The following is a 13,205-nucleotide window of genomic DNA, read 5'->3' as shown; positions in this document are numbered from 1 at the left end:
AACGTGACATTGTTTTCTTCATAAAGAGTTAAAGAACATGACATTGTTTTTCTTCATAAACTGGTAAAGAACGTGACATTGTTTTCTTCATAAACTGTTAAAGAACATGACATTGTTTTTCTTCATAAACTGTTAAAGAACATGACATTGTGTTTTTTCATTTTTTCACGTATGCATATTTTATATTTACAGATCTTTAATTCAAACTGAAAGCAAGATTACTTAGTGTTTTTGAAGAATGCTAATTGTTTTTCATACTTGTGTAAATTCAAGAGAATAAATAAATAAATAGTGGGCTAGAAAGTGCTGTATAAAATGTGAATCAACAGATGTCATTAGTTTTCTAAGGGAGTTACAGGAAACTGCACCCTTGTACCAGATTAACTACAATGATTTAGTAGTAGTCAAATTTAATTTCTAGTCTAAGACATTTCAAAATTTCTTATCATGTTTATTTCTTATTAATTCTGCTTTTTATAACTTTGTATAACCACTGATTGTCATTTATTAACATATGTCTTTTACTGTATACCAAACTATGGTATAGTTTCAATTACTTTTTTTTATTGTTTTCTAAAATACATTTGCTAGAAAAAACATATAAAAAACAAACATTACCAAAACAAATTAGCAGTATGTACATATATCCATTTCATTGTATGAAAGACATCTTATAAATCCCACATCTTTTTTTAAATCAGTTTATTCAATTAGATTTCAGTAATATTTTTGTGAAATCATGATATAGCATAGGAAGGTTTATCTTTCTATGTCAGTAAATATAATTAATTTATTGAATGGTTTTAGTTTCAGTATGTTAAAATCTAATGTCAAATGACCCTAAAGTGTTTTAAATTCTTTGAACAACTTGGCAAAGAATTTACTTCAAAGTGGCTGGAATTAACTTATCTAAAAACAAAACTTTTTTTATAATCAGTGTTTCAGAAATAATTTGAAAAATTATTGAGATTGATTAATATTTTAAAGTGCAATGGAGTATTTATTATGGTATTGTGAGAAAAATGTCTTTCTGCTCTCATTTTAATAATTTTTAGTTTGATTCAACAAGACTCTGAACACACAATATTTAAAATTATATTAATTTTATTTTGGCTTTTTTATAAGTTTTCTGTCATAAAGATGTAATCTTTGTATTCAAAACATTTTACTAAATAACTGTTCAGTTTTCATACCCTTTTTCTTCTCCTTGTCAACTTTTAAATACTTGAGTTTTGTAAAAATCTTATTATTAATAAAAATTCATCTTATGCATTTGTAATACTTCTCTTTGATTACCTCATTAGTACAGATAATAAATTTTTCTTTCTTTTTGTAAGTTAATGTTTTTTTTAGATGAACACCGTACTATCAAATAGCTGCAGTGTATGAAGATCAAGAATGCAGAAGGTTTGTTGACACTGTTAAGTGTTTTCATGTTATCAGTTTCTAAACAGTTAGTGTCTAACACTGTAACTTCCTGTCCTAAACATAGATGTTGGTATAACTAGTTAACAGGAAGTTAGTAGTTTCTACTTCCAGGATGTGGTTGGTGTTCTTAAATACTCCTTTAGAAAAATTAATCTACATTTGTTATTCCATGTTTGTGTTGGATACTTTATTCTTTATATTTTATTAGTTCAACACAAGTTTGAATGTTTGTATAAGGAACAATGTTACAAAGTGTACAACTCTTTTCACTATGTTTATGTTTTCTGTTATTTCCTACTTTTATTTCTGGTAAGTATACTAGTTACAGAAGAATTGTTTTAAATAGTTTTAAGTTATTCTGATGTCAAAAAGTAGTATTATAACTCAGATTTTGCTGATAAAAGTAATCTGTTATTAGTAAGTTTTTTCTCCAAGAAAAACATTTTAAGGTAACTTCTCAAGTTATTAGAAAGTTTTTTCCTCCAAGAAAAACATTTTAAGGTAACTTCTCAAGTTCCCTTTTTTTTTTACTTCCTGTATAACTAATTTCTTTCTATAAATATAAGGCTAAATTTCTAAGTGTATATGTTCAGTTCAGAGGAGTTAAAGGAGTGGTAGATAGATGAGTTTAAGGGGCAAAGTTTATTTTACACTGCTAAGGAAGGGGAAAGACATAGAACTAGATACATTAGGAAGGTCTTAAGTAGGACTATTTCCTACCTTAGAACTTCCTTAGCTGTTTTCATAAACCCAAAATTACCAAAGTGACTTACAACGAGTAACTTTCAAATGAACTCAGTTCTTGCTCTGATAATTGAATACTTAAATAACAGCACTAACCAGAGATTGGATGACGTTTTGTTGATTAGGGTTTTATTATACACAGTTGTTTAGTGCCTGAATATTTTGGGTGACATCAGCCACCTCTCACCACTCCCCTGATTGACATTTTCATGTAGACCATTAAGTAGTCTTTTGTAATTTGAACTATTTAAATTTGTATTTGTATTGGAAATATCACATGCTAAAAAGGTTTAAATTACAAATCTGTAAGAAAAGGAGAATATTTATACAACAATATGTATGTATAACACAATATTCAGTTAAATCAAAAGGAAATACACATTGAAAATAAAGTGGAATTTTAAGAAAAAGTTTCTGAGTTCAATTAAGAAAAGTTTGAAACTATGTAAAATAGTTACAGTTTTTTATTAAAAATTACATTAAACTGCTATAAATACCTGCAGTGCAATTAAACGTTTTCAGGATTAATGTGTTATTCACTCTTCCTCTTCCAGATTAAGTAAAAAATAAAATGAAATTATTGCAGTTCTCATTTACTTAGTCAAAATATACATTGTAAAATAATTTTGGAAGGATTTTATCAGTTGTGGAAAGCATTTTTTGATGATTAAAAGTATAACAAAATTTAGTATTTAATTTATGCTTTTACATTTTTCATCTATAAGTTATAAATTCAGAAAGTTCATGATAACATAGAAAACAAGTGGCTAGAAAACTACCCACATGAATTCAAACCTGTCCTTTACAAACACTATATTGATGACACTTTCTTGCTGTTTCGACAATCAAGCCACGTTTCCAAGTTCCTTTCTTATCTTAATTCCCAATATCAAGTTCACAATCGAACTTGAAGACATTGATTCTTTACCTTTTTAAGACGTCAGGATTACCAAATAAGGTAAACACTCTTCTACCTTATCGTAAAAGAACTTTTACTGGCCTCTACACCAATTTCAATAGTTTTATCTCCAAATTTTTCAAACGTAATCTGGTTATATCATCGTTAAACAGAATTTTAATGTTTGTTCTAATTATTTTATTTTTACACGAAGAAATTTACCCTTCTATATAAACACGTGTTAAATGATGGCTATCTGGTTTACCCTTCTATATAAACACGTGCTAAATAATGGCTATCTGGTTTACCCTTCTGCATAAACACGTGTTAAATAATGGTTATCTGGTTTACCCTTCTATATAAACACGTGTTAAATAATGGCTATCTGGTTTACCCTTCTACATAAACACGTGTTGAATAATTGCTATTTGGTTTACCCTTCTAGATAAACACGTGTTAAATAATGGCTATCTGGTTTACCCTTCTATATAAACACGTGTTAAATAATGGCTATCTGGTTTACCCTTCTACATAAACATGTGTTAAATAATGGCTATCTGGTTTACCCTTCTATATAAACACGTGTTAAATAATGGCTATCTGATTGATTTTCTAACGAAGATTACATTCAATTTCCTAAACAACAAAATCCAACCACCAGCCAATGTACACACTGTCCCCAAATTTCCCCTCATTATCTCCTTTCCTCTCATGGGTTTGCAATCCCTACCAATTAAAAAACAACTCTCTTCCCTAATAAAAAACTTGTATCCTCAAATTCAGCTTAGAATAATATATAAACCTGACCTCCACATTAAACACTTAGAGTAATATATATAAACCTGACCTCCACATTATACACTTATTTCAGTACAAAGATCAAGTACCTAAACTTCTACATTCATGGATCATGTATAAATATACATGTAGTAACTGTAAGGTTATGTACACTGGGAAAACGAAACGCCACTTAAAAACTAGAGTCTGTGAACATTTAGAAGTATCTAACAGAACCAACCATCCACTATTTAAAAACTAGAGTCACTGAACATTTAGGAGTATCTAACAGAACCAACCATAAACTACTTAAACCCAGTCACTCATCCGTTCGTTCACATTCTGAAGTCACAATATTTCATTTAACAATTTCTCTATCATCACCACAGGATCTTTTAGACCTTGACCTCTACATTAAAGAAAGTCTACTCATAGCTAAAGACCGCCCGACCCTTAACGACTCACAAAGCTCTTTAGATCTAAAATTGTTCTAAATTTTCACACTTAACTCAGCCATTGTGTAATATATATATAAACGTTGTTTCATCCGTCCATTTAACGCTTTTTGTAATAACTAAATAAACTAATGATACCTGTGTACCTGATGATGACAAAACCTTGTCGAAATGTTGTACATTTGCTGTTATGTTAAACTTATATTAAAGTTTTTCTTCATTACCCATTCAACCCATCTCCAACCATTATTAAACTAATGATATGTTATTATATTATATTATAATTTCAGTAATAATCATCTTTGTAACACAATTTTTATATTTCTCTGAAGATGGAATAAGTTATTTCGAAACGTTCGAACCTTGTAAATGAAATGTTCTATATTACGTTTTATCAACCCTCTTCATTTTCATTATTAACCTTCGGTTTCCCCATCATGAATCCATTGCTAGTTTTATGCGGTAGTTGAATAAATGTTTTTGAATTTCTTTATTAACATGATAAATGTTATTTATATAAACACAAGTTATATTTTTGGGGTATTTCATATCAATAGTTTTAGTTATACATCTTTTGAATTGAGATTACTAACACTGTTGGAGACCATAATTTGGTAAATGTTTGATATTTTCATGTTGTTATAATCATGTCCTCCTGTTTGATTTCTTTGAAGTGGAAGTTGCAAATTGAGAGATTGTTGTCTTCTGCATATATGATTTGTATTTTATATACATGTAAGCTAATATTGAATCTATATGGTCTGTAGAATTTGAAATGTACATTTAACATTTGATTTTATAACCTAATTGGTTATGGTTTAACTCGCTATTTTTATTATTTGTTAGAGATTGTATTTAGAAAATATTACTGGTTTTTGTCTGTAATTTTTAGGTTTTTAAAACATCTTATATGAATATCTATCTTTGAATATATATATATATATATTTTTTTTTTGCCATTTAGGTCAGTTTGATGCAAATTTTACCTTACAAAATGTGTGGGGACGACTTCCATTTGAGCCTTCTCGTTCACTAATTCAGTGTGTGAGTAGTAGTGGACAACCAGAAAAAATAAAGTTTGCAAGAACCATAGACGTTGGAGAGGTAATTGTTTTGAAGTTAGTTTTAATAGTAATGTACTTTATTATATTATTTTACGTTAGTTGTAATATCATCATTACCAAATACAGAATTTCACAAAGCATTCTTAACTATTTATAATAGTTTTTAAAATATTTCTAGGAGTATTTCATCCTAAACTTCCATAAGGTGATGAAATAAATATATTCTGGTTGATGTTTTTCACAGACATTTATTGAAAAATAAGGATCTCATATGATATCATATCATACCTCTCTCTCTCACAAACAGCTTTTCTTGTCTTATACTGCCCTCTATATCTGCAAATTTTTGCTCACCACTAGCCTTGATACTCCCACCTAACCTCACATGTATTCAAGTGAGACATCTACATGCTGTCTTTTAAATGATCACGCAGCAACCCTCCACCAACTTCTATGTGACACAACTTCTATCATTACTAGTGCCATCTTTTCCATGCAGCTCATAATCACTTCTTGATTGGCAGTCTTACTGACAGGACATTTTTGGTTCATGTTTTCAGACTGAATTTTTACTTAATTGATCAAGGTTACTGTTTCTTATTTGGCTGCATATTTTTTTTTTTCCACTGTACCTTTTCGAATTTTTATGGTTTTATGAATTCTGTTTGGAGAACAATTTTTATTTTTACTTTTTTTTTAATTGTTACAATTTAAATGGGAATACATTAAATACTGTGTTTGAAGAAAAAGACCTTGGTGTTATGATTGAAAAATCACTAAACAGTTTATTGTAGCTAGCAATAGGGCTAATACAATTTTGGGTAGCATCTATAGAAACATTGAATACAAGACAAGGGATATTATTGTTTCAATGTATAGATCACTTGTAAAGCCTCATTTGGAGAACTGTGTACAGTTTTGGGCTTCCTTCCTTAAGAAGGACGTTGAATTGTCAGAGAAGGTTCAGATAAGAGCCACTAGGATGATACCTGGGAAGGTGAGATTGTCCTATGAGGAGAGACTAAAATTTCTAAACTTGTTTTCTCTGGAGAGAAAGATCATAGGGGATTTGGTTGAGGTGTTTAACATTATTGAGGGTATTGGTAATATAGATTCATCACATTGTTTTTTGTGTTTAGCAGTGAAAACAATAGGACAAGGGGTCATAAATTCAAATTTTGGCAGTGTAGGAGTCGTCTACAGTTTAGACAGTATTACTTTTCAAACAGTATTGTTGGGTTTTTAAATAAGCTGCCATCAAGGGTGGTGGAGGCAGAAAATTTAACTAAGTTCAAGAAAAGATTGAAAGGAATACATAAATAGTAAGGGGTGGTTATAGTTGGGAGGTAGAAGGGACATCCTTGATAGGCTAATATGCTCCTTTTTGTCTCTTTAAAAATTTATGAATTTATATTTATGTGCTTTGTAAATAATAACCTAATTCCTCCAAGTCTATAGTTAGTTTATTGTTCATTGTTAGTTTATTGTGTTAATTCTAATGTCGTGGATTAACCTAAATTTCCTAAACTGGCTAAACCTTGAGAGTTATTGATAATACCACCAAATATCTTATCAAAAATACCAATATCCAATGTGCATTACTTTACATTTTCCCATATTCTTTATCAATCATTAATTCTAACTGGTCTTTCTGAACTAAATACATATTTCCAACAGAATCACCTATTCCAGCATTCTATTATCAGTTATGATACCAAGTGGCTATCCAAGCCACTGACACAAACAATGAACAGATTCTTGAGAGACCACAATTTATTTACAATCACAAAATGTATTTTTATCAGTTCTCTCTCTGTCCAGTTTCCTAATCAATACTAAAGCTAAATATAAAACATAATGCTTTATGACTACAGATATTACTAAGCATTCTTGGCCAAAGGTAAGCTAACTATATGGATGACAACTAAGTTAAGAATACATACACATTAGTGAAAATAATCTGATATAATAAACTAACTAGATACAGAAAACTTATAAATTTTATTTATATTTGCACAAGCTACATGAGAGCTTTATGTGTTAGCCATAAATATTTTTCAACTGATAAACTAGAGGAAAAGCAATAGGTCAACAGTCATTTTGACCATCTCTTGGGTTACTCTAATCAAACGGTGGAATTTAACAATTACTTTCAGATGGCCCCAAAGTGCTGAGCATGATTTTGTGGAATCGTGACAAGAATCATGGATCTTCAAATTCACAGTGTGGCATGCAAACCACTAGGCTACACACATTCACACAAGGAAACTGAAACTTATAACGATAAAGTTGTACTGAATCATTGAGTGCTTTCAACGCTCAAAAGACATCATTCTTATGAGAGTGAAAAAATACTGTTGTTTTGGAGAAATGTTTTAATTATGAGAAATGTTTTAATGATTTAATTATGATATGTGTTAAATTCCTAAAACCCTTAAATATATGGCCTAGAAATGTGGTATATTCAGTAAAAACTGAATTTTCTTTGAGAGATGGAATAGGTCCGCTGAATGACAGGGGTTTTGACAAGATATGTATTAAAGAATAGTTCTGATTTTCTCTAAATAAATGAATTTTTGAGAACAAAATAGGGAGATTGGATGCAATGTACTACATAAATGAACAATTGTTATTATTTACACTTGCATAAACACAGTGTTTGTATATAATTGCTTGTGGGATGACTGCTAGTGTTTTTTTTACTAAATCAAAGATATTTTCTAAGCCTAACTACTATATATATATAAACTCAATGCCAGCTTTCATGATTTAAATATTTAGCAAGCCTTCCATTAAACTCTCTTAACTTTACTGCATCCACCACATCTGAATACAACCCATTTAAAAGCCAACCACCCTGTTAGAAAAATAAAGCTGTATTAACTGAAGACAACTCTATCTGCCAAAATGTATATTTTTGTCTTCTAGTCCTATCATTCTTACCATTAAGTACTAGAAAAGATGAAACTTACCAATTCCCTTAACAGTCTTGTACATCTTAACCCCATCTTCTCTTTATCAAGCGAAAACAATTTCAGATATCTTAACTTGTCCTTGTATGACAACCTTTTCATCCTAAGTATCATCCTTGTCGCTCTATTCTGAACTATCTTTGGTCGTCCCCCCATGGGACAGAAGTAAGTCTTTGGATTTACAATGCTAAAATCAGGGGTTTGATTCCTCTCAGTGGACACAGTAAATAGTCATATATGGCTTTGCTATGAAAAAACACACACACAAACACACTGAACCCTCTTCAACAATTCAATATCCTTCCTAAAGTAAAAAGTCCAAAACTGAACACATTACTCCAAATATGGCCTAACCAATGACTTATACAATATAATTAAACCTCTTTAGACTTGTTTTTAATATTTCTGTAGATACAGACTAAAATCCTGTTTGCCCTTACCACTAGCAACAGTATATTGCTTGAATGGTTTAAGATACTAATCAACCAGAACAGCAAAATCCTTTACTTCCATAACATTGTTAAGGTTATTCTCATCAAAATTTTACTTATAATTCAAATTATGATAACCCAAATGCACTTATTTACCCAACTCCCAAAATGATCTAAATCCTTTTTAAAGCAGCATCATCTTCCTCTCAGCTAGCAACACCCAATACCTTAATATCATAAATAAATGTAAGTAATTCATTGACCATTCCTTCATCTATATTGTTTATATAAATCAAAAAGAGCAAAGTTTCCAACACTGAGCCCTAAGATACTCACTTGCGATATTTATCATAACCATCTGCTTTCTTCCACCCAATCACTTTTCTATCCAAAGTTATACCCCAAACCTATAGAGGTAATTTTTTAACAAGCTTTTTATGCAGCGCCTTGTTAGATGTGTTCTTAAAATCCAAATAAACCAAATCCACACCCTTAGTCTCATCTACATAAGCAGTAACTTCTTCAAAATATGTTAATGAATGAGTTTGACAATAATTTCTACTAATGAAACCATGCAGACTATCTAACAAATTTTTTAACTTTGTTTAATGACATTGTAAGGCTTCTTTCACCAGAATTTCAAAAACTTTTCCTGCCACTGATGTAAGACTAGGCTTACAATTTTTATCACCTTTCTTGAAAAGAGAAGTAACATTAGCCATCGTCCAATCATCTGGCACCTGTCCACTATTCATGTACTTTCAAAGAAAGTGGCTCACATATCCAGCCCTTAACCTCCTTAAAAACCCCTGGGGAAATATTATCTGATCTGGGAGCCTTAAAATTCTCTAAATTTCCCATTTTCTCTGAAGAAGCTCACAATTAATATGATATTCTTGTTCGATGTTATTTCAAAAACATACTTACCTGATCTCACACTACAGTTATTACTCAACTGCCAGGGTTTCATTCCATTGCCCATCTAAGCATTGGTTCTAATCTAATATAAATTACTCTGTAGGTATTTAGGATAGATCTATCAAGAGACAACCAGGGGCGGTTGATGCTCGTCGCCCCACAAGCGGAATTAGGTTTATATTTAAAGCCATAAAGGGATTTAACAGTGAGAAGTAGTTTGAAGTGAATTAAGATTTTATCTACTGAAATGGTATTGTCTCAAGATATCAGGAAAAGCTACGATTATGGTGACATATTCTAAGAGAATGAAAAGGAGGAGAAGAGCTTGTCTTGGCTGATGATTGGCTCAATGAGTTCGATGATGGAGTTGAGATAGGAGAACGTGTGTTTGTTGATAAACATGGTTCTTGATGTCAATCATGGAAAACTCTCGTAGTATCGTCGATGATGTGAGCAGGGAGATGCAGATTGTGTGCGCTTAGAATTTAACTAAACAGATATTTTTACTTTAACTTTATGAGTTAATTCTTACCAAAAAAAAGGTTGCTTAAATCTGTTAGATGATTATAAAGTTTAATGATTTGAATTAGACTAATTTAAGATTGGGTTTTGATTTGGAATAGAATAGAAATTAGCAAAATAAGCAAATGGTCCTTTTCAGGGCTGGGATCTATAGATCCCATGTCTAAGGAATTGATTTAGTTGGGGGGGGGGGAACTGTCCTGAGAGAACTCACTTTCACTGGGATGGTGCCGAATAATCTACCTGCACAGTGCCCAAATGGCTGTAAAGAAGAGGCATATTAATGTAACATCAATGATATAAAATATGGATATTTCTCATGAATAGATGATAATTTAATTGTTTATAGTTGTGTAGGTTGGTTTAATTGTTTAATTAGATTAGTGGGAGACAGATATTTTTGCCAGGTGGTGGGGGTAGTGAAGAGAATAGAAAATACTTGAGTTTGAGAATTTCATTTGGATAATATTTAACTGTAAACTTAAGTGATCTGTCTTTGAACGGTGGGATGTCATTGAATCTGTTTTAATGTTTGTATAAGTTGGGAGTCTATAAGCTATTTTTGTGGTTCTGTCTTGAAATGATTGAATTTTATTTCATAAATAATTAGACATAACACATGTTACTGCATTTCCATATCCAAATAGTGGTCTTGTGTAGGTTTGATAAATGGTAGTTATAACTTTACTATCGCATTCTTTGTTAATTCCTCCTAAATGTCCGAGTTGGGCAATTATGTTGCTAGCCTTCTGAGTAATGTTGTTAAAATGAGTTTAAGATTATTTAGTTTTTCCTGCTTTTATTTATTTTGTGAAGGAAGTCTGTTGCCTTAGATTTTGTCGGATTAAGTGCAATACAGCATTTATTACACAATGTGGATACTGTGTTTAGAGATTTTTGAACATTATCTATTGCCATCTGTAGATTACTGGACGGGCTCCATGAGACGATATCGTCTGCCTACTGAGATGCTAGTTTATAATTTAGGGAGGGAAATTGAATGTCATTTACAAAAAGGTTGTAAAGTGTTTGGCTAAGAAAGGAGCTCTGAGGTACATTGGCATTGAATGAGAAGGGTTGTGAGGTAGCATTATGAATTCTGACTTTGGCTGTTCTATCGGTAAGAAAGCTAGATATCCGTCTTACTGAAGTTGTAGGAATGTGATTATATATTAGTTTATATCGGAGTCATTATGCCACAAAAAATTTAAAGCTTTTTGGACATCTAAGAATGCTGCAATGGTTGTTTGTTTCCAGTTAAATCTGTAGTAAATGGACTCATTAATTCAGACTAAGTGATCGGAAGTTTGTCTATTTCTACTACTAAAGTTCTGGATATTATTAATAATGTTGTTAGATTCAAGATAGTATGAGTAGTGTATTTAATAGGTTGATTTATCTGTAGTTGTTCGGGCTGGATAAGTTATTATTTTTCTTGGGTGTTACCTTGGTTATGGCATAATAGCTTAGGATAATAGCTTGTTAACGGTAGATTAAAGATGTTTACAAGTTTTTCTAGGATATCTTTAGATAGATTTTTCAACAGTGTATTGTTAATTCCATCTTCGCCTGTGGCTTTATGTTTAATTGTATTCAGACATATTTTGATTTCAGCAACAGATATGGGACGAGTATAAAAATTATTTCATATCATTACTGTAAACTGTGGTGCAAAGGGATGCATATATAGCTAAGACAGTTGTTATTAGTTTGTTGAGGGGTTTGACCTGAAAAATGATAAACTCGTTGTTACAGTTTAAGTTACAATATGAAAAAGAGTGCAATACGTCACTTGTTAGGTAATTTGGATTTATTGATAATTTTAAAGTTGGGCAAGTTAAAGCTACTTTTTTAGCTTGACAGTGTCTCATTGACGCAAACAATATCTGCATTAATGGCAATACAAAGCTCTAGTAACTCGATTTTTTACCATCTTGTATATTAATGTGTAAGTAAGATACCATATTTTAAAAACAGATTAAAAATTCACTTACTTGGTCAGTCGAAGGCTTCCACGTCGGTATTTTATCCTATTGGTGAGCTGTACTGGATCAAAAGTGTCAAGGTTAAAGTAGAAAGCAGTGGCTATTCCTATACCCATGGCTATATCATCTGGTTTTTCACTGATGGTTGGTTCTTTTGGTGGCCTCAGCTTATGATGTTTCAGGTGCTGGTCATTGCGCTGCTGTGGCAGGTGAAAAGTCCGTGATGGATTTTGGTGTTGGTTGGAGTGTGGTATCTTGGGGATTCTTTTGGAAGGTTAAGGTGCATCTTGTTGGTTGGAAGGTCCTGAAGAGAAAGATGCTTATATTTGGGGCATCCACGATAGGATGTCCCATGTGATCCTTGTCAGTTGGCACAGCATGTCTCTTGACATTGTGTAGGGCAGTCCAAGACTGGGTGAAATTCTCCACACAAGACGTATTGGGTTGTTGCAGTGCAGGCTGCTCAGGAGTGGCCAAAATGCTGGCAGTTTTAACACTGTAGTTGTCTGAGCAGAATAGTTTTAGCTGCTTCAAGGGTGTGATATAAATACCACATCAAAACCCCGTTCTCAGTCAGTTTGTTTGCTACTTCTACATTGAGTATTGTGATCCTTATCAGTGATGTGGGCTGCTTGGTCCATGCTGAGTCAGTTCTTTCAGGTTTGATGGCCTTGATGTTTTGGTCTGTGAACTCTTCCAGGACTTTCTTCTCTGTAATGTCTAGTGGTACTCCCTTAATTACTATGTCCTTACTGGGCAATCTTTCACCAGTGGCGTGGACAGACAACTTGACTCCGTCGAATACTGTCGATGGCCATGGCTTTAGGATTTTGACATAACCCTGGGGAAGAGAACATTTAAAACAGACTCTTCCTTTGGGAAGGTGACGAATACCATTGCCTGAGGGAATAGTTTACTGTAAGTCTGAAGGTTCCTGGAATGTCTTCTACTATTACGACAGAGGGTAGTTTGGATGTCTTCATAGTTGTAGGTTGTTCTTCCTTTTGTGAG

At 32.0% G+C, this 13,205-nt stretch overlaps 1 protein-coding gene across 9 annotated transcripts in view; it reads left to right on the top strand.

The window, feature by feature from the left end:
- Positions 1-13,205, top strand: part of LOC106465348 (tyrosine-protein kinase receptor Tie-1-like) — a 112,546-nt gene that overhangs the window by 10,308 nt on the left and 89,033 nt on the right. For 4 of the 9 annotated variants that reach the window (XM_022393218.1, XM_022393217.1, XM_022393216.1 and 1 more), the window contains 2 exons: positions 1,354-1,407; positions 5,267-5,406. In XM_022393218.1, coding sequence (XP_022248926.1) covers positions 1,386-1,407; positions 5,267-5,406 — 162 coding nt within the window. In that variant the 5' untranslated portion in view covers positions 1,354-1,385. Of the gene's footprint in view, positions 1-1,337; positions 1,408-1,446; positions 1,738-5,266; positions 5,407-13,205 lie in introns of those variants that run through there. The other 5 variants (XM_022393213.1, XM_022393219.1, XM_022393215.1 and 2 more) reach the window with 4 other exon arrangements.

This window comes from Limulus polyphemus, unplaced genomic scaffold (genome assembly GCF_000517525.1).
Source record: "Limulus polyphemus unplaced genomic scaffold, Limulus_polyphemus-2.1.2 Scaffold1917, whole genome shotgun sequence".
NCBI classification, from domain to species: Eukaryota; Metazoa; Arthropoda; class Merostomata; order Xiphosura; family Limulidae; genus Limulus; species Limulus polyphemus.
The sequence above is the reverse complement of the archived record's forward strand: the minus strand, read 5'-3'. Positions and strand labels throughout refer to the sequence as shown.